Source organism: Manis pentadactyla, chromosome 4 (genome assembly GCF_030020395.1).
Source record: "Manis pentadactyla isolate mManPen7 chromosome 4, mManPen7.hap1, whole genome shotgun sequence".
NCBI lineage: Eukaryota > Metazoa > Chordata > Mammalia > Pholidota > Manidae > Manis > Manis pentadactyla.
The window spans coordinates 1,325,424-1,347,409 of NC_080022.1; the positions used below are offsets into that span (position 1 = coordinate 1,325,424).

The 21,986-nt window shown below is 52.2% G+C and overlaps 1 protein-coding gene across 1 annotated transcript in view; it reads right to left on the bottom strand.

The window, feature by feature from the left end:
- MMEL1 (membrane metalloendopeptidase like 1) overlaps positions 1-21,931 on the bottom strand; it is a 28,927-nt gene extending 6,996 nt beyond the window's left edge. Inside the window, 10 exon segments of the mRNA XM_057501909.1 lie at positions 3,329-3,418; positions 3,502-3,636; positions 4,830-4,895; positions 5,513-5,631; positions 6,119-6,214; positions 8,141-8,230; positions 8,429-8,590; positions 10,791-10,850; positions 20,703-20,860; positions 21,166-21,931. Of these exon segments, the coding sequence (XP_057357892.1) occupies positions 3,329-3,418; positions 3,502-3,636; positions 4,830-4,895; positions 5,513-5,631; positions 6,119-6,214; positions 8,141-8,230; positions 8,429-8,590; positions 10,791-10,850; positions 20,703-20,860; positions 21,166-21,362 (1,173 nt within the window). The 5' untranslated portion in view covers positions 21,363-21,931.
- Positions 21,932-21,986: the final 55 nt, after the last annotated feature.

A 21,986-nucleotide genomic window follows, 5' to 3' on the forward strand; every position in this document is an offset into this window, starting at 1 on the left:
ATGAGATAGGAAACATAAAGTCTTGTATGTAGCAAAATGAGTGTTTAACTGTGAACTGCTCCCACATGGCCGTTTCCAGGCCCATCTGGCTTTTCTAGGGGCTACTACCTGACGCTGAAGGAGGCCGTACTGTGAATCTTACCAAGCGTTCCCGAGAAAACTTAGCTTGATTTCTGAGGTCAAGAAGAATTTTAATACCAAAACAAGGATGTTACAAGAAAAGGAAGTATCCTTTATGATCACAGGTACAAAGACTCTAAGCAAAGTAGCAGCAATTAGAATTCATGCGTACCTACAGAAAATGGGTAACACATCACAGACAAATTAGATTCACGCAAGCAATTAAAATTTGGTTTAACATTTGAGAATTAAATCGGTATGATTACCACTGAGAACTGATAAAGGAGGAAAAGCGCATGATTGTTTCAACGTATGTGCAAAGGCGTTTAATACAATTTGCCATCTATTCATGATAAAAAAACTTTTAGTGGACTAGACGTAGAAGATAAATTCCATAGCCGGATGAAGGGTATTGCATAGCAACGGTAGCAAGAAAAGCCTGCACCAAAATGGTCGGTGAGGTGCTGCAAGCTTTTCTTCTGAGGTCAGGAGGGGAGCAAGATGGCTGGTGTCCTGACTTCAGCAGTGTGCTGGACGTCTGCACCAGTTCAATGAGATGAGTAAGCGAAGTAAAACCGGTAAGCGCCCTCTGAGAGGGAAGAAATAATACTTATTTTTCACACAGGATGTGATTTGTGTGCATAAAATCTGAGAGGACCTACAGATAAAGGGTTAGAATGAACACATACATGGAGTAAACTTGCTGTTATACAAGGTCAGCATTTCTGTATGTGAGCATCAAAGAATAAGAAGATAAATTACAAAATGATCCACATTCACAGTAGTATTAAAAAAACACAGGACTAGATGTAATGAAAGATTGTAAGGATGTTGATCACCCCCAGATTGGTGCTTAGGTCCAGAATGATCCCTGTGGAAATCCCTGCAGGGTGCTTTGTGAAACTGGTGAGATGACCCTGAGTTTTGTACGAAATCGCAAACGACCAAGAATAATCAAGATGACCTTGGAGAACAAACTTGTCGGACTTCCTCTGTGGGACAACCCAACTTACCCTAAAGCTGTGGCTCTGGAGGTAGGGGGTGGTTGGCATGTAGGCAAAGAGGCCAATGGGGCAGAATTCAGAAATGTACATGTAGGTGCACACAGACATGGTGCACACTCATGCACACACAAAACGTGCATGGATGCACATATGCACACACATAAGGCACATGCCCACACACGGACATGTATGTGTACCCCCTTGATTCTAACAAAGGCGTGGAGAAGTGGCTAGGGGGGTCTTCAGTACGGGTCGCTAGGTTGCCTAGACGTCCATAGGGAAGAAATGGAGCGATCCCTACGTTGCTCCCCATGTAATGAACTCAAGGTGGATTTTCAGTCAACTCTGGGGCAGGTGAAGACCTGGTAAGCAGAGCGGGGAGGGCACCAGCCACAACGAAAAGATTGTCATGTCTTTGGTAAGTTGATAAATAGGACTATTTATAAACCTTTGGGAAAAGAAGGACCATCTTAGAGTAAAGAAGCAGCTGCCTGGTGGAGAGGACAGTCACTGCACATGACCCGGCCAAGGGGTCAGCATATACAAAGAAGGCAGGTGGCCCAATAGAACAGACGGGCGAGGCACCTCAGGGAGGGCCAGCGCTGGCAGTCAGCTTGAAGTAGTGCTGTGCTGGCCATCAGGGAAGGCCACGTTCTGCCGGGTGAGACCGCACAGCACAAAGGCGCATGGCCGAGAGGAGATGCACCCCTCTGGCACAGGGCGGACGGCTCACGCTGCTGTTGGGGGTCAAGCTCTACAATGACTTGGGGGAGGCGTGGCATCATCTGTTAGGTTGACCACGTTAATTCCCAGGTGTACGCTTGACAGCACGCACTGAAGACCCGCTCACAAATGAGCACAGCAACATTGCTCAGAAAAGTCCAGATGGGAAATGACCCAGCTGTCCAACAGGGGGTCGTACGGAGTGCAAACTGCTGTGTGCTCTTAGTATGTGGCCATCAGGATGAGTGACGGGTCACTCGGTAGCCCCAGGGGGGCATGTGTGCCAGTGAGAAGCCAGAGCACTGGGAGCCCAGGCAAGTGAGTGCCCCGCTGGGGGCCAAGTCGGGGGTGGGGGCAGCTGCCGGGTATGCAAAGGGGTTGAGGGCCGCTGGTGTGTCGGCAGTGGCTTCAGTCTTGAGCTGAGTAACGGCTGCGGGTGGGTGAGCACTGGCGACAAATGCCGCGCAGCTGGGCTCCCGGATGCTCCCCCACAAGCCCCCACACTCTGCCTGGCACCGGCAGGATCTGCAGTGCCCTCTCACCTCCCATAGTTAGCCAAATCCTCTTGGCTCTGCCTTCCAAACCCATGGCTTCACCACCACCTGCGCCACGCCACCACCAGCCTCCGGGCAAGCTTCCCTGCTTCTTGCCCTTGGTCCCCACAGCCCGTCCGCTTGAATGTGAGCCAAGTCCTGTCCTGTCTGTGCCTCAAGCCCCTCATGCAGTGTCACCCGGGGCCCCCGGTGGGGGACATGCACAACCCACTTTGTCCCCAGCCTTGTCCCCCCCGGCTGTCTGGCGGCCTCTGCCCTCGGGACTGGGTCCTCGCTGATCCTTTGAGTGGCCAGCATGTGCCCTGCGTGGCCCAGGTCCCCCTGCTCGGCCCCCTCCCAGTCTCCCTCTGCCTCAGCCTCTGGGGCAGCCCCCCACCCCAGCTGCCTTGGGCCACCCGCTCACTGACGCAGCCAGTGCCAGAGCGGGGCCTGGCCCAAGGAGGGCCTGCCGGTGCGGGTTGGCTGCTGGGCACTGTTGAGGGAAGGGTGTCACAGTGGGCCACCCTGGGAGCCAGCAGAAAGGAAGAGTGGGTTCAGAGGCCCCGGGGCCTTTGAGAACACTGGGTTCCGTGAGCCCTGGGTGGTGGCCTCCTATTTTCCTGTTTTGTTCTGTGGCTCCAGACACTTTCGTTTTCTGTCAGGAGGTCGGAGTGTTTGGTCCCTGCCCCCACCTGGGACTGGGGGTCCATCCCCACTGTGGCCAGAACCACACTCGTGGCGCTCCTGGGGTCGGAGGCCCCTGGGGAAGCCGGGCTGCTCAAGGCAGTCAGAGCTGGCTGGGTGAGTGTGGGTCGGGTGGCCTGAAGACAGGCTCCCCCACGCCTGCCCTCGGTCCAGCCTGTAAGCATGAGGCCTGGCCAGTGGGGAGCAGGGGGCCAGGAGCCCCTCAGGCAGGGGCCAGGCCCCGATAGGCAGCTGGGGCCTCACCTTCAGGCCAAACTTGTTCTAGAGCTGCCCCAGGTCCATCTGGTAGTACAGGGTGGTGACGTCACGCCTCTCCTCCCGTGGGACTGCGGCCTGCACCAGGCTGGTGGCCACAGCGGGGTGGAGTGCCGGGGGCCCAGGTTCCCACCCTGCCCTGCCCACAGCAGTGGCCTCGCGTTTGCCAGCTGCATCTCCAGCTCCAGCACCTGTGCCACGTCATTCTGCACCAGGTGGCTGTTCTTGGGGAGGTTCATGTCCTCCCGCAGCAGCGTGGCCACTGAAACCATGAACTGCTGGTAGGCGGCCCGCAACTGCACGGAAGGACGCGGAACAGCCTTAGCCACTGTGGGGCTGTCTGGGGTGTGGGGGTGGGCGTATGTGAGCAGGCCCCTGAGCACTGCGGCGGGGCCCTCCAGGCAGCTGCGCTCTCCAGGCCAGGGTCCTCAGCTGCCACACACCCCCTGTCAAGTCAAGGCTGCTCGCTGGAGGGCTCTGAGCCCCATGGTGGACCACGCTGCCTCCGCAGACCTGAGTGCTGGGCTGCTGGCTGCGGCCACACCCAGACAGGCCTGAGCTCCCTGCGTTGCCTATTCTGCTGGGCTGAGTGGCTGCAGAGACGGTGCTGGGCGCACAGCTGGTGCTCAGTAAAGGTGTGGGGCTGGTCCAGAGCCATCCTGCCAGGTTAAAAGTGGGCTGCCCTCGGACCAAGGCTCAGGAATTGGGTCCTGAGGACGTATCCTTCTCCCGGACCTGCCTTCTTTGTCACCCCACCCCATCCGGGAGGGGCTTTCCTCATTGCAGGCAGGCTCCCCCTCAGATTATTTGGCATCAGGCTGAGCCAGTGACCCCAGGCCAGCTGGGCCATAGTGCCTGGTCTGACCCATGGCTGCCAGGCAAGGCAAGGCCTGCCAGGCCTCCAGCCCCTCTGCTCTGTGCTGGGCTCCTTGGTTTAGTCCTCCTGGCCCCGCTGCCCCATCCCACAGCTCTGTCTCGGGCTGTGCTTGTCTTCCCTCCTGGCTGGACCCATCCCTCGGAGCCCAGCTCAGAGCCTGCCTCCAGCCCACAGGAGGCCTGCCATACCTCAGCTCCCTGTGCCCAGGCTGGCCCTGGCCCCTGCCTCGCCTCAGTCCCCTCCTCTCAGTGCAGGAGGGGAATGAGTAAGGGCTTGTGGCTGGGCTGCTGGGTGGCGCTCTGCAGGCCCTGTGCAGGAACCAGTGGTGTGCACATCAGTCCTGCATCTGCAGGATGGGGTTGCAGGTGTGCCCCTTGGCACTGCCGGGCTGAGCCGAGCTGATCCTGAGCCTGACAGAGGTCACAGCTTGTCCCTGTCCTCGATGCACTTGACCCATGCAGGCGCTCGCAAAGGCTAGCTGTGGGGGCTGGGGTCAAGCAGACACACAGGGGAGCTGAGCCGCAAGAGGGCCCTGAAGTGACGAGGGTGCCCAAGGTGGAGGGGGTAGGCAGGAAGGTGCAGTGGGGGCCAGGGGCCCTGCCCCTGACTCACCTTCCGGTTGGTGCCATCCTTCAAATAGTACTTGCAGGACGGCATGCCCAGGGTGGGCTGGACTACCTGTAAGTACAGACATAGATGTGAACCTGGGCACAGAGCCAGGGTCCCCACGGCCTGGTTGGAGCAGGCAGCAGCCCTCTCCCCTCCCTCCGTGCCATGTGCAGTGGGAATAGGGCGGTGCTAGAATGTGTGCAGGCACCCAGGTGCCCAGCCTGCTCTATGAGCAAGGGGCACAGGGCCTCGGGGCTGCCTGCGGCGGGTGACCCCTGCAGGGCTGGCCACAGTGGTGCGGCTGTCTAGCTGTGACCGGCGGCAGCACATCCGGCTTTGGGGTCAGCCTTCCTGCCCTGGCGCCAAAGACCTAGACACATGACCCTGAGCACCAGCTCAGCACATGGGCCACCCCTCTGATCAGGCTCTGGCTCCTTGGTCACCAGTCCCGCAGCCCAAGGATATGGACAAGGGCAGGGCCCTGGGAGCACTACCAGGGCTCACCCCTCTGCCGGCAGCCCTGGCTGTCTCCCTACTGCAGTGTGAGCGCCCCCAGCCAGGTACTGGTGCCTGGACCCCGGCCCCCAGCCTACCTTGGTACCCCCACTCCTGGCCTCCCGGCCACCCAGGACCCCGGCCTACCCCATTCTCCACCCCTGCCCCCTGCTCCCCCGTGCAGCTCATACATAGATGATGCGCTGGCTGGAGTTCTGGTCGTCATTCCAGACGAAGAGGTCAAAGAGGACGCGCTGACGGAACCGCGAGCTCATCGCGGCCAGCTGCTTCTCCAGCTCCCACCGGGGACCTGGGGAGCCAGTGCCTGTGCTGCAGACTCACTGCGCCCGTCGGACAGGGAGTCCTGGCGCCCCGAGCTTGGGGCCGTGGGACCGTGGGGACCCGTTCAGCTCAGAGTGGTGAGGGTGCCTGTGGGCCTTGGGGGCTGGGGGCCACAGGGAGGTGCTTCCCCAGACAGTCCGCAGGGACAGAGGGCCCTAAAAGCAGTCATGGGTGCGGGGGGCTGCCAACCCCTTGGTGATCCCAAGTCGCGGGTGGGTTGGAGGGCAGAGAGCAGAGCACACGCCCAGGCTGGGAGCCCCTGGGGCTGGGAGGTGGGGCCTCCCCAGGGTTCTGGAGGGGGTGCCCCTCTGCAGAGCTGGAGGGGCCCAGCCGCAGGGACAGGGAGCCTGCCAGCAGCTGGTCCGACTCCCCAGCGCAGGCCCAGCAGGCCTCAGCTCCAGGGGCCCAGCGTGTCCCGTCCGCTGTGCGGGGCTGCCACGGGGCTCGGGCCTTACCTACACTCGTATTCCATGCGTCCCCAGTCACCGGCCAGCCTCCCACCAGCTCAAGGAGGTCTAGCAGGGGCTGAGAGCCTCGCTTCTCTATCATACCTGAGGGGGCAAGAGGCTCATTCACCCAGACGCCCTCAATCCCAGACCAGTGGGGACACAGAGAGGGACCCAGCTGTGAAAGGGGCCTGGGGTGGACGAAAGCCCAGGCGGCAGCGGGACGAAGCTCGGGGGAGAGCTGTGGCCAGGAGCAGGCAGGCAGGGCCCCGGGGGAGTGGCAGACCTTCTGCAAGGGGTGGGGGGCCCCAGGGCGGACTGCCTGTGCTGGACAGAGCACGAGCAACTTCAGAGCCGCGGTGATCTGGCGGGAAGCCTGGAGCAGCCGTGGCACTGCGGGTGGAGCCACAGACGTGGAGGCAAAGGGAGGCCTGGGGGAGCCGCAGCAGGGCCTGGCCAGGTCTCAGGGTTGGGTGGGAACTTGGGCTGGATGGGGAGGGGGAAGCTTCCAGGTGAGCCCTGATGGGGGCTGCAGGCCCGGGGTGCTGGGGAGCTCACTAGGAGCGGGGAGCCCCCCATGACTGGTGGAGGCTGGTCCTGGCTTGAAGGGGGGGCAAACGCAGGAGGCTGCCAGTGATTGAGAGTCCTGGTGGTCTCCGGCCGCTTGTCACGGGTGTTATTGCTTGGGTCCCTGGGTGGGTTCCTGTCGAAGAGGCTCAGCTTCCTGGCTGCAGATGCGGGTCTGAGTTGTGTTTTATACATGGTCTGGCCATTGTCCTTTTGCATATTCAGGCTCTTAGGCCAGAAGTTCCAGACTGGAGACACACAGGCAGTCTCCTTCACCTCACGGGTACTGGCCAGGCTGCACGAATGGCCTTCGGAGCCCACAGGGGCAGAGGGCATGAGCCCAGGTGTGTGTGGGCTGGGGCTCCTGGAGGCACCCTGATAAAGCTGCAGTCCCAGGTCCTGCTGCCAGGCATGCTAAGAGACCCCCCAGGAAAATAGGCAGCCTTGTCCCCCGGCAGTGAGGAAGGGGAGCCAGTTTCCCCGGAGCAGCTGAAACCCTAGGCAGGGTTTGCAAGCACCCAAGTAGGGGCTCAAGGGGAGTCAGGCTAGAGGTGCCCCAAGTGTGTGAATCCTCGTAATAGGAACCAGAGCACTGAGAAATCCCACAGCGCGCGCACGCGCACGCACACACACACACACACACACACACACACACACACACACACACCCCTACATGTATATACACATACACTAACAAGGATTCTTTCTTACCCAACATTCCTTGGGCTCCTGAGCCTTCTGCTAGGCCTATCTGTGCCCCTCCTGGGAACATCCAGTTTTGCAAGGACCTGCTGAGCTGTTTTACCCAGATGTTGGCCATATCTGACAGTCCTCACCCCCACCTGCCCCAGGGAAGTCTGAGCACCCGGCAAAGGCCCTGTCAGGCTGGTTCAGCCAGAACCTGTGGCCCTAATGTTTCCTCTTGGTGGCTCTCCATCCCGAGGCCACTCTGCACTGTGGCTGTGGGCCCCCACTGACCCACGCAGGATTTGGAGTTGAGCCCTCTCTTCCTCAACTGCAAGTCCCTCTGCAGTGGGCCCTGATCCTACTGAGGTGGCCCCAAATAAAGTTCTCAAATACTGTTGTGAATGATTTTTTCTTTAGCAGCATACACACACACATGCATAGACATGCACACACACATGTACCCGCACGTACATATATACACATATCTGCATGCACAATATACACACATATACAAATGTACACACACACACGTGCATGTTTTCCCTGGGGCTCCCAGGCAGGCCCCTCACTGGCTTCCTCCTGCCTGAATAGGCTGTGGCCTGTGCAAGCAGGGTCCTGGGCAGCTGGCAGCAAGTCCATGCCCCATGTGGAGCCTGGACCCAGGGCCCCGCTGGGGTGCAGCACATGGCCTGTCCGGGCTGAGCCCTGAGTGGCTCCCCTTCTACCCTGCCATGCTGCAGGGCTGGAGGGTCCTGGAGTGAGGCAGCCCTGGGAGGCCCTGCTCCCTCTAGTCCATGCAGGAGCGGTACAGCGTCCTGGCCTTCTGCACGGCTGGCCGGTCATAGGAAGTAGAATTCTCCAGCACTCCTGGGGCAGAGGAGGAAGGTGGAGTGGGGCTGAGGCAGCTCCGGGGGGCCGGGTCAAAGGTCCCCATGCACACACACTCAGCAAGAGGTGGGCCCTCTGCCCTGCTGGGCCTTTATCCCAGGGCGCTGCCTCTCCCTGTGTGTGTGCCCACAGGCTGGCAGACCGGGCTACCGCTGCCCGGTTCGAGGCCACCCTCACTTTTGAGGATGACCTCCAGCTTGCCTCGAAGGATGTCAGAGATGCTGTAGTGGGCGCTGGCCTCCGGGATCACGTGGTGCCGCAGCCAGCCCCCGCGTGCATGCTGGTAGAAGTTGTCACATGGCTTCTTGGATGGGTCCATGCTCTGGAGGATCCCGGCGGCTGTTTGTGCCCAGGGTGGAGAAGAAGAGGGAGAGCCAGCTGTGGATGGCCCGACTGGCCATCGGGCATGTGGGCACAGCTGTGTGCCCACCGGAGTGTTGGCCACTGTATTGAGCCTCAGTGAGGTTGGAAGCAAGGATCCGAAGTACACGGCCACCACTTGTTAGCCACATGACCTCATAGCCCTGTGACCACCCCAAGCCTCCATTTCCATGTCTGCAAATCCCCCACACCGGCAGCCTACGAGGGCTGAGGTGATGGGCCGGGACTGCCAGCTCCCCTGTGCGCTCTGGGTCAGGGCCAGACTCTGCCCCTGGGGCCCCCCACCTGCTGACCACTAGGGGTGTGTTTCCTGTTGCAGGGGATGGCTTTGCCCCCGGAACCCGAGTGGGACAGTGGGGCCCCGAGGTTCCCAGCTGAATGCCCTCAGCTGAGGTGGCTGGGCTGGACTCCCCACCCGGACTCCCCACCCCGGATCCGTGTTCCACGTGGCTGGGACCTCGCAGGAAGCACCACCAGGGGTGGCCACCTATGACCCCAATATGGGCAGAAAAAACACATTTTTGAGTTTTTTGCTAGTGTTTATTCATGCTGTGGTCACAGTTCGTTATCTGCAAAAAGCAGCCTGTGGCCCCCAATTTTTTTTTTAAATAAAATGCTAAAGTGGTAGGTAGATGCAAGATAAAGGTAGAAAACATAATTTAGTGCTGTAAGAGGGCAAATGTAGATGGTTAGGTCTGTGCCTATAGAGTAAGTACTAATCCAAGCTAGACAAGGGCAACAAAACATCCACGGATGCAGAAGATTTCTCTCAGAACGGGGGGGTGAGGTTCTAAGCCTCACCTCTGTTGATCCCCAATTTCTCACCTGATGACCCCCCTGCGACTGTGCCTGTCTTAGGTTGTTCCTCCCTTGAGGAATCTTACCCGTCTCTGGCTAACCAGTCATCTTCCGGGGCCATACAGGGAAATGTAGAGTTGGTAAGTGAGAGAGAAGCCTTATTGTTTGAAATGGTTAGCTTTCTATTTCTTTGCATATTTATGCCCTGTGGCTTCTATGCCCAGCATTTGTCTTGAGGTATCTTTACCACTTGGAAGAATTATGATACTCGGTAATTTTCGATATGAGGCACAAATTCTACTAAAGGGTTGTAATTAGGAAGGAAGAAGAAAAGCTATAGAAGTAGCAGACGGAAGGAAACATGGGAAGATTGATTATTTCTTTGACATATCTTCTTGTAGAGTAACTTCAGCATGTATAGGTTTTAACAAACTACTAATTAAATTGCACACACACATTAACAGAATAGGAATACAGATACATAACAAAAGCAGACCTACAATTACCAGCCATCTCCAGTAAAACCAAGAAAACCAGTTAGGTACCCTAGGCATTTGTGAAAACTTATCAATAATATGATGGATATTGTCTAACTGAATTTGAATAGTTTGAGAAAAATCAGACAAATTAAAACAACACATTCCTGGGAACTGTTCACATCCCATATGTTCTTTTAACAGTAGATAGTCTATAGTCGCACGATTTTGGAGCGCTGCAACTTGCACGTCTCCTAATTCTTGGTTGAGTTCCAACAGTATAGATCCAGTCAAATTTGTTGTTTTACTGTATGCACAGGCCAGCTTAGATATCTCCTTCTTCATTCCCATGGCAAGTCCAGGAACCGGTGGGATGAGTGCAGCTACAACTGCAACAGCACCAGGATCTTTGTTGAAGTTTTTTGATGATCATCTTCTGGAATGACTCTTCCAGAGGATGTTGATGTTGGAAGTTCTTCTTCATATCGTATCTTAATTTGTTTTCTGGGTAGCCAAATTAGGCTTTGATCCTCTGTATAAACACAAACAAACCCTTTGTGTGGCCCCCAATTTTAAGAAATTCCTGGGAGGAATTTTGAGTGTGTACGTTCGTTCATGTGACCCATCTTTCTTTTGTGTCAGTGCATCAGAGAGCCTGGGGCCGGCTTCCCTGTGAGGGGGAGGGTGGTCTCTGGGGCCACAGGGGGAGGAACGGAGCAGAGCCACTCTCCACCCCCAAGCGAGCAGGGCCAAGGTATGCCCGCCAGCCCCAGTACCATGACTCGGGGCGGCTCCCCTTGCCTCGGGCAGAGCCTGTGCCAGCTTCACCAGAAGCCCCCGCCCCTGGGCAGCAATGGGGAAGATGTGGAGGGAAAGGGGCTCACTTGCCATCACACAGCCGGGGGTGGTGCAGATTTTGCCCATCTCCTTGGTCTCTTTGATGGCTGAGGGGAAGAGCAGCATGAGGGGAGAGCAGGGGGTGGGCACACCTGGGACAGGTCGGGATGGGGCGGGGCGGGGTCAGGTGGGCTGGGAAGGATGGGGTGGAGCAGGCGGTGTTAGGCACAACTACTGGCTGAAACCAGTATACATGAATATTGGAAGCGAATAAGTAAGCAAATGATAGCAGATGCCCAGGCTCATTACTGTTGCAGTGGGAGGTTATAGATAAGCAAGGAGAGGAGGCTAGAAAGATCCATATGGTGATGGATTAGAGGTTCAGTCATCAGCATGAACTCATGCTCAGCTTAGTACAGACACAGATGGCTGTATATAGAATATTTATACACAATGTATATGCACATGGGTTGGCACACTCACATATTCCCATGCCCTGTCAGCTGACAGTGGCCAGAACCGCCACCGGCTCAGTAGCAGTGAGCACACACAGGACCCAGATCTTGGTTTCTAATACCATTACCTACTAAAGAGAACTGGGGATCCTTGGAAAAGTGGTTGATTCTAACTGGGGCAGGAAATAAACAAGTGAGCCTGGAACATCTTAGTGCTAGAAAGTAAGAAAATGCTATCCCCACCTCTGAAGACAAAAAACAAACCCAGACCCCAGTGATGGGGGTGTATTGGAAGAGGCACAGAAGTCAATCGACAGAGCTCCCAATGACCAAATCTGGACCAATTTGAGCAAAAAATATAGTATTGAATAATAACCCAAAGTATAAAATCAATATCCATGAGTCCATAGTGACATAAATAAATCATTGAATAGATAAATGGGGGAAACAGACATGTATTCCATGTAAAAGAATTCCAAATAGCTTATGTAGATATTCCACCTCCAAGGATTGTTTAAGTGTGGACTGTGCATGGTAACTTCCTTTCAAGGACAGTATGGAAAGGGAGGGGAAAAGGTAACTAGGGGAAAAGGTAACTACAGTGAGAAGCCCGACAAACACTGCCTCAAGTCATGTGATCAGGTCAACATCCACAGTGGTAAGTCAATGAAAGCATGTATCTTTGATCTGTGGGCTTCGTCCTTTAGACAAACTGACCCAGTCTAATGAGAAAAACATCAGACAAATCCCAGTTGAGAGACATTCTACAAAATACCTGGCCAGCAGTCCTAAAAAAATGTCAAGATCATAAAAACACGGGAATGAGGTGGATTCTAGTTTTGAGTCTAGGCCCCCAAGAGGCCTGTGCACTTTAACCTGTCCTCTTGAACTTCTGCCAGGAGAGGGACACGCCCAGGCCTGCTCACTGGCCCTTGTGGGAGGATGAGAACCACATGGGGCAGCGTGGTTGCAGCCAAGCCCAAGTTAGATCAGGATCCCCAGGCAGTGCATGGATGGGCGTCATGACAGGCAACTGTTGCTTTAAGCTCAGGAGTGCTGGGATGGTGGGTTAGGCAGCAATACCTAGCTGATACAGAAAATAATACAAGCATGTTTGAAATACTAAAAGAGATACAAGAAAATAATTGGTTAACAAGAGCAAGAAACATTTTAAAAGAATCAGTTTGGAGAATAAACCAAATTAGAAATTATACAAACAAAGAAACCAACAAAAAAGATGTAACAGCTGAGACTAAATTTAAAAAAAATCCGAAATGGATGGGTTAAGTAGCTGAAGAGGGGCTTGAGGAATTGGAATAGTTCTAAACAATTAATCCAGAATGTAGGACAAAGTCAAACAGGCAGAAACTTTTCCCAAAGAGACATGGGTGATAGGGAGCAAAGTTGAGGATATATGTAGTCAGAGTGTTTGAAGGCGGGAGTAGAGGCGATGGGGGAGACACAATAGTAAAAACGATGGTGGCTGCAATTTTCCAAAGCCAATAAATATTATTAATGCTCAGATTTGGGAATCATGACAGATCCAAAGCAGAATAAATAAAAATAGTTTCATAGCTAGACACAAACACAGAATACCAAAGACGAGAGAAAACAGCTCAGAGGAAAACACTGTGACAAGAGAGTGACAGGTAGGTTGTTTCAGATTTCCAAACAGTGGTGATGGAAGTTAGAAAACAATGGGACTAAATCTTCAGGATATGGAAATGACTAAACCCAGATTTATTTAGCCAGTTGAACTATCATTGAAGGGTGAGTACTGAATAGTTATTTTCAAATAAACAAGAACTGAGAGTTTACAGCTGAAGGATTATTTTCAAGCAGTGCTCCCCAAATGTGCCTGATCACAAGGCACAACTATAGTGCTCATAGTACAAGAAGACTCGGGGGACTGGCGCTCAGTCCGGCCCAGGCAGAGTCCGTGTGGCCGAATGTCTGTGCCCCTGCCTCCCATGCCTATGTTGCAGCCTTAACCCCCAGTGTGCCTGTATTTGAAAAGAGGGCCTGTGAGGTGATAAAGGTTAAATGAGGACATAGGATGGACCCTAATCTTTTAGGGCTGTCACCCTTATAAGAAGGGGAAGGGACCCCAGATTTCCCCCTCTTCACCACGTGAGGGCACAGGGAGAGGGTGGCCATCTGCAAGCCAGGAAAGGAGCTCTGGCAAGAACTGAAACAGCTGGTATCTTGATCTTGGACCTCCTGCCTCCAGAATCGTGAGAAAATTATTTTCTGTTGCTTAAGTCATCCAGCCCACGGTGTTTTGTTATGACAGCCCAAGCTTACTGAGACGGGGCCCGAAGTCTGGATTTTTAGCAACTGTCCCAAGCTAGCCTTGCTGTCAAAGCAGGTTTGAGAAATGCTGCCCTAAGTCAGCACTTCCCAAACTTCAGTGCAGGTGAATTATTTGGGTGTTAAATGCAGATCCTGACCCAGGAGGCCTGTGAGGTGGGCCCTGAGTCCGTGAATTTCTAAGAAGCTCCCAGGAGAGGCTGACACCACTGGTCCGTGGGCCACACTCCGAATGGGAAGCTCCAGAGGTACGTACTTGAGACAGAAGAAAAATTACGTCACAAGGACTGCTGAAATACAAGAAATTGATAAGGGTGTGGGAAAATCTAAACTAACATTGGCTGCATTAAATAGTGTTGCCTGTGTGCAGTAAATAAAAAATAAGCTGGAAACCCAGTACTTCCCCACACTGATGGGAGTGGGGCGCGGGGAGAGAAGCATTAAACTCTCTTCAATGCTTGTATCATTTGGAAGGAATGTGGAGGTGTTGGCTAGCTGAATACTTATTAAGCTAAACATGCATATAAAAACTTAAGGTTCTGCTCTGCTTACGACGGCAGAAGCCACAGCAGCGTGCCATCCCCATTAACAACAAGAAAATCATGATAATCCCAACTTTTCTGGAGCCCATCTAGGACCTGAGGTCAGAAAGCAACCAGGGAAACAGCTTCAGAGAGCGATGGGCCCCTCCAAGCAGGGGCGAGGCTGCTCCCCCTTTGAGAGGACTCAAAAGTGAGAGATGGTCACCAGACATGTGGGCAAGAAGAAATCAGGCAAAACTGTGATGAATTCTTACAGGCCACATGTGAGTTAGCTTGCCAGTTTGGAACAGCTGGGGGCCCCCAACCTAAGGGAATTTTTCACTTACATGTTCTTTCCATGGGCCTTTGCTAGGTGCCAATGAGAAACACTGGGCACAAGTCTCAGAAGACTGGAGAGAATCCCCTCAGTGGCACAGGCGTGCAGGAGGTCATCCGCTTCTGCTGAGACGAAGGCATGAAGCTCCTCCTGCTGGCCTGGACCCTCCTTTTGTCTGGAGGAAGAGCTCTAAGCCACCCGGGGAAGGGAGGGAAGTCCTCTCACCCTAGGCACCGGGTACAAATGCCACCCGTCTGGAGGATCGGAAGTGAATATTCTCTGCCCGTGGAGGGGCAGGGGGCCCTTGTGGGCCCAGAATCTTAGCCTGACCCCAGGCTGAAGTCTGCTACCACAGGGGAGGGGCAGGAACTCAGGGTGAGGCTAAGTTTGATGGACATGGGGGTCTGGGCAGGGGTGCTAAGTCTGCTCCACCCCTGGGCCCCGGGCACAGCAGGCCTGCTGAAGACTGATCCTGGGCCAGGACACCTGCGGTCCCCCCACTCCAGCAGGAGCCTTGCACCGATGAGCGGTAGCAACCTACCATTTGTGGAGGGACAAAGGCGTGGCATGAAGGCCCCTCTGTGTCACAGGCTTCCAGGCACTGCTAAGGCTGAGGCGGAGCAGGAACAGGGAGGGGAAAGGCCTCTGGTGCCCTGGGCCTGGTGTTCTAAGCCCCCCACCGCTGGAGGCATTCCAAGCCTGTGGTACATGGTGGGTAACGACAGCAAAAACAAAACCCCAGCCTTTTCAGACAAACAAAACCTGCGGGAATTCACTTCCAGCACACCTGAACAGCAATACATGTTAAAGAAATTTCTTCAGGAAGAAGGAAAATGATGGCAGGTGAGAATTTGGGTCTACATAAGAATGAAGAATATTGGGAATGGTTAAAAAAATGATGAGCAGGCTTAGTCAGTCTCACCTGGATCCAGAATTCATAGAATTCTGGGAAGATAATTTTTTTTTTTTTTTTTTTTTTAGATAATTATTTTTTATTGAAGGGTAGTTGACACACAGTATTACATTACATTAGTTTCAGGTGTACAACACAGTGATTCAACATTTATATACATGATAATTCTAAGTACCAGCTATCACCATACCAAGTTGTTACAATATTTTGACTATATTCCTTATGCTATACATTACATCCCGGTTGCTTATTTATTTTACAATTGGAAGTGTGTACTTTTTCTTGGTTGTTGTTGTTAGGGCATCTCTCATATTTATTGATCAAATGGTTGTTAACAACAATAAAATTCTGTATAGGGGAGTCAATGCTCAATGCACAATCATTAATCCACCCCAAGCCTAATTTTCGTCAGTCTCCAATCTTCTGAAGCATAACGAACAAGTTCTTACATGGAGAACAAATTCTTACATAGTGAATAAGTTACATGGTGAACAGTACAAGGGCAGCCATCACAGAAACTTTTGGTTTTGCTCATGCATTATGAACTATAAAAGTCAGTTCAAATATGAATACACATTTGATTTTTATACTTGATTTATATGTGGATACCACATTTCTCTATTATTTTTAATAAGATGCTGAAGTGGTAGGTAGATACAACATAAAGGTAGAAAACATAGTTTAGTGTTGTAAGAGAGCAAATGTAGATGATCAGGTGTGTGCCTGTAGACTATGTGTTAATCCAAGCTAGACAAGGGCAATAAAACATCCACGTATGCAGAAGATTTCTCTCAGAACAGGGGGGGTGAGGTTCTAAGCCTCACCTCTGTTGATCCCCAATTTCTCACCTGATGACCCCCCTGCGACTGTGCCTGTCTTAGGTTGTTCCTCCCTTGAGGAATCTTACCCGTCTCTGGCTAACCAGTCATCCTCCGGGGCCATACAGGGAAATGTGAAGTTGGTAAGTGAGAGAGAAGCCTTATTGTTTGAAATGGTTAGCTTTTTATTTCTTTGCATATTTATGCCCTGTGGCTTCTATGCCCAGCATTTGTCTTGAGGTATCTTTACCACTTGGAGGAGTTATGATACTCGGTAAATTTGATATGAGGCACGAATTCTATTTAAGAATTCGTTGTAATTAGGAAGGAAGAAGAAAAGCTATAGAAGTAGCAGGCGGGAGAAAACATGGGAAGATTGATTATTTGTTTGACATATCTTCTTGTAGAGTAACTTCAGCATGTATAGATTTTAAGCTACTACTTAAATTGCGCACACACATTAACATAATAGGAGTATAGTTACATAACCAAAGCATACCTGTAATTACCAGCCATCTCCAGTGAAACCAAGAAAACCAGTTAGGCACCTTAGGCATTTGTGAAAACTTATCAATGATATGATGGTTATTATCTAACTGAATTTGAATAGTTTGAGAAAAATCAGACAAATTAAAACAACCCATTCCTGGGCACTGTTCACATCCCATATGTTCTTTTAACAGTAAATAGTCTGTAGTTGTAAGATTTTGGAGCGCTACAATTTGCACTTCTCCTAATTCTTGGTTGAGTTCCAACAGTATAGATCCAGTCAAATTTGTTGTTTTACTGTATGCACAGGCCAGCTTAGATATCTCCTTCATTCCCATGGCAAGTCCAGGAGCTGGTGGGATGAGTGCATCTACAGCTGTAGCAGTGCGTGGATCTTTGTTGGGGTTTTTTGATGATCATCTTCTGGCATGAGTCTTCCAGAGAGTGCTGATGTTGGAAGTTCTTTTTCATATCGTATCTTAGTTCATTTTCGGGGTAGCCCAATTAGGCTTTGATCCTCTGTATAAACACAAACAGACCCTTTGCCTACACTTTTATATGTCCTTTATATCATTGTGTAGAACTCATTAGAGGTCACCACATAGGAACTGCATTTTTTTTTTTTAATCATTAATCTACACTTACATGACGAATACTTACGAATACTTTGTTTACTAGGCTCTCCCCTATACCAGGTCCCCCCTATATACTCCTTTACAGTCACTGTCCATCAGCGTAGCAACCTGTTGTAGAATCACTACTTGTCTTCTCTGTGTTGTACAGCCCTCCCCTTTCTCCCACCCCGCTATGGATGCTAATCTTAATACCCCCCTACTTCTCCCCCCCTTATCCCTCCCTTCCCACCCATCCTCCCCAGTCCCTTTCCCTTTGGTACCTGTTAGTCCATTCTTGAGTTCTGTGATTCTGCTGCTGTTTTGTTCCTTCAGTTTTTCCTTTGTTCTTATATTCCACAGATGAGTGAAATCATTTGGTATTTCTCTTTCTCTGCTTGGCTTGTTTCACTGAGCAAAATACCCTCCAGCTCCATCCATGTTGCTGCAAATGGTTGGATTTGCCCTTTTCTTATGGCTGAGTAGTATTCCATTGTGTATATGTACCACATCTTCTTTATCCATTCATCTATCGATGGACATTTAGGTTGCTTCCAATTCTTGGCTATTGTAAATAGTGCTGCGATAAACATAGGGGTGCACTGATCTTTCTCATACTTGATTGCTGCATTCTTAGGGTAAATTCCTAGGAGTGCAATTCCTGGGTCAAATGGTAAGTCTGTTTTGAGCATTTTGATGTACCTCCATACTGCTTTCCACAATGGTTGAACAAGTTTACATTGAATTCTGGGAAGATAATTATGCACCTGATATTTGTGTATGTTCAAACCATATTACCACAGCTGATAACTAATAACTGTTACATAGAGAAATAATGATCCTCTTTTGCAGATTTATAGATTCACCGGCTTTCAGAGATGAATAGGATCTCAGATCTCCTCTTCAAGGAGCAGAACTTGAGGTGAGGTGGGGTAAGCCATCCAGGGACCACACAGTCAGTATCAGCAAGTGCTGGGCTGTGTTTCATTTTACAGATGGTTAGAGGACTTTTTCATTCCCACTTGTAACCTTTTGCAGGAGATAGCAATTGTAAGGACTTGTGCAACATTAAAGCTTCTAACTTTTTAAGAATTGTTTGGAGAAAAGATCAGAGAGTGCAGGAAAAGAATTTCAAGGTTTAGATCTGTCACTTTGAATGGACACCCATCTAGAGTCATTAATAATAAACGTGGTTTAGGAACTGCAGTACCTTGTAAGCAGGCTGCATTTATGGCATCTCACGATTAACTAAAATATGTTTTACAAGCACAAGGTTGATATTTGAGATGAATAAGCACAGGCCTGGCCTAAAATAATTTGACAGAAAGAAGGAAGCCTCTTAAACAAGGTAGCTATTAATAATAAGGAAACCAAATAATAACAAAGAAAGGTAGAGCAATCTATTCTTCACAGGTCAGCTGTAACAGAGACTCAGTAGAAATGTTATACACGATGAATGTGGATTTATCGAAAAGCAATGACGTGTCTGTATTGGGAGGGTGGGGGCGTGCCTGGGTGGTCTGAGGGGCTACATCTGCCCTCTGGTCAGCCGTCAGTAACAATATTGAGAGGGGTCAGTGGCAAAATCTGCTACTTTGCTATTAAATTTGATCAAGAACAGCATGATGGACATCTCTTTAAGTGTTGTTATATATAGTTGTAATGCCTCCTCAGGACCTAACACTGATAATAAAGGCACAAAGACAGGGTGTAGACACAGGGGACACTCCAGTCCAGGGTTGGCAATATTTTTCTGTAAAGGTCCAGATATTAAATATTCTAGGCTTTGTGGGCCACAGATAAATGACTCTCATCTATTCAGCTCAGCTCTTGTAGAAACTTCCACAGATAATATGTAGACGTATAGGCACAGCTGTGTCCAAAAAAATTTTATTTACAGAACAGGCCCTGGGCCAGATATGGCCCGTGGGCCATGGTTTGCTGATCTCTGCACTAGACCATTAACATGTCTGCTTCTGAGGAGCAGTTCCAGGGCAGATAGGAGTTCAGGCAGGGGACTGCACTTGCCACTGTAATTTTTACTAAAAACATTTGATCTTCTGAAAAGTGTCTATCTATGCCTTTAAATATTAACATATATTAACAAATATGAAAACAAAAATCTAAGAAAACTTTAAAAGGATAAAAATATAAGACTTGAAAGCTGGGTGAGGGGAAAGGGAGTGAAAAATAGTAGCTCAACCCAAAAGAAGGCAAGAAAAGAGAAAAGAAAGGCATCGAAGCACAAAAGGACACAATAGAAAAAGCATACATTTCACTGATCACAGTGAAGGCAAATACAGGCTGAATCCTGCAGGTAAAAGACAAAGACCCCAATCTCGTCATGCGCTGCTGCAAGAGACACATCTAAAGCTAAAGACAGGAAGTTTCAAAGAAAAAGAATGGGAAAAGTAGACTAAGAAAATGTGAGGAGTTGTTATAGTCATATCAGACAAAACAGAATTTAAAACAAACCAGAATTAAAGGCATTGATAAGATAGAAAGGATCACCACATAATTAGGTGCAGTGGAAGATACATGAATTCTAAATTTGTATTCACATAATAATGTAGCCTTAAAATAGGCAGATTCATACTTGACATAACTAACTCTAAGGGAAACTGACAGTTCTCTAGATTTTAACACATATCTTTCAATAACTGAAAGATCAAAATGAAAAGAAAGCAAATATATAAAGATGATAGATATACCTGTATCTCCCCTTTCATTAACGGTAGTGACTGGGTGTGTTCTACAAGCACACACATGCTTATAAATATAAAACTGACCGCGTATTAGCCCTAAGGCAAGTCTCAGCAAACAGCCAAGAATCAATGCCATGGAAGTCCCGGTTTCTGATGGCAATGCAATTAAGTTTGAAACCAATAAAAAAAGGAAACAAAAACTCTGTGTATCTGGAAATTAAAAAAAAAAAAAAGGATTTCTAAATAACTCATGAATCAATGAAAAAAATTATAGTGAAATAAGAAAATACTTAGAAATAAGTAACAACACTGCATATAAACACTTCCACAAGCTCCACAGGTACCCGAGGCTGAGCTCAGCTGTGGGGGTGGGGGCACATGGGTTCTGACGGAGGAGCCCGGGCAGAGACCCTACTTGTATTTACGGGATCGCAAGGACGAGGCAAGCGGGGCAGGGACGGTCCCCCTGCTCGGTGGGCTCCTGCTGCGCTGGCTCCCCAGGAGGGGACGGGCCCCCAGGCACCCCACAGCGGGCGGGGGCTGGCCAGCCCTGTCCCTGGAGGCTCTAACTCAGTGGTTTCGGGCTGAGGGGGCCCTGAGCAGCGAGAGGCTCCCTGGGGTCTGGACTCCGGGGTGCCCTGTGCAGCCGGCGATCCTTCCCCCGCCCTGCCCAGGGAGTGGGTAGGACCCGCCTGCCCCGGCAGGAGACTCCGGGGCCAGAGGGCGCAGCGGCCAGCAAGCTCCGGCCAGGCACCTGGTCAGGCGGGAGCCGCCCAGGGAGAGGCTCCCCCCACGCCCACCTGCTTCTGGCCCGGCGATGGGCCCACGGTCCCCGGCGCAGGTGGCCCACGGTCCAGCGAGGGAACGTTCTAGTACACGGGCTGGGACGCCCCATTGCTGACTGCGGGGGAAGCACTTCCGCGGATACCCCGGAGTCCGATCCGGGGGGAGCACTGCCCTGGGGGCCCATGTGCACCAGAACCCATGCCTGCCTCAGGGGCATGCCCGCGAGCCCCCCGCTTCTGGCTGGGACCCCGCCCGGCCCCGCCCACCAGCCCGCCGTCTGCAGAGCCTGCCTGGGAAGCCAGGGGCCCGGGGACCTGGTCTGTGTGGCTCTGTGAGCCGGCCTCGCCTGGGCACGGCCTTCTGGAAGCGGCCGCCGGGTCGCTGCTGGTCTAGTCCCGCGCTCCAGCCCGCAGCACAGCCGGTGTAGACCCCGCCTGCCCTGTTGACAGGCTGGCTCTTGGGACAGGCAGCTGGCACGCTCTTGGGAGCTCGGCTGGGGTTGCAGGCCTCGGGGAGGAGAGCCCTCGCTCACCTCTGCTGTCCACGTAGAGGAGGCCCAGGGTCACCAGGGTACCGGTCACCAGCAGCAGCACCTGCTCCAGGAAGGCTTGGCGCTTCTGCCCCTGCCAGCAGGCCATCTCCATCGTCCCCACCCGGCTTTCCGGCTTCCCCATCACCAAGTCTCTAGCTGCGAAAGTACATAGGCGAGCCACCCCAAGGTCAGGGGCAGGGCTGACGTCCACCCAGGGCAGGGGAGGGGCAGCGTGGAGCTTCGGAGGCCCTGTCCAAGGCTGGAAGGGAGCAGGTGGTGCTGGGTCCTTTTGGGGTGCCCAGCCTCAATCTCCATTGCCAAGTTCACAGGCGACCTAGCACTGGTGTCTCAGGCGTCCCTGCCATGTCTTCCTGGCCAGAGCCCACAGATGCCCAGGGGTGCCCGGTGGTGGGGGAGCCTAGCCTGCTGGACACGGTGGAAATCTCTTCCTGAGGTCAGTCTCTCCACACCCGCTCCCTGGCAGGGGGTGGTCCCGTGTGCACTCTGCTCACAGTGTGGGGGGCACTCGGGATCCAGGAGGCCCAGCCCCATGCACCTGTGAGGGGTCAGCGCAGGGCAGCCTGCTGGGCCCTCCTGTCGAGGGGGCTCCTGGAGCTGCAGGCCTGGTTGCCGGGCCAGGGACACCCTCTGGGAGGTGGCTTGGGCTACTGAGCTCCCTGCCCATCTTTCCTGCTGGAGCAACAGACTCTGAGGGCTCTGAGGTCTGCATGTGCTTCCTTGTGTGTGTGAGCGCTTGTGAGTGTGC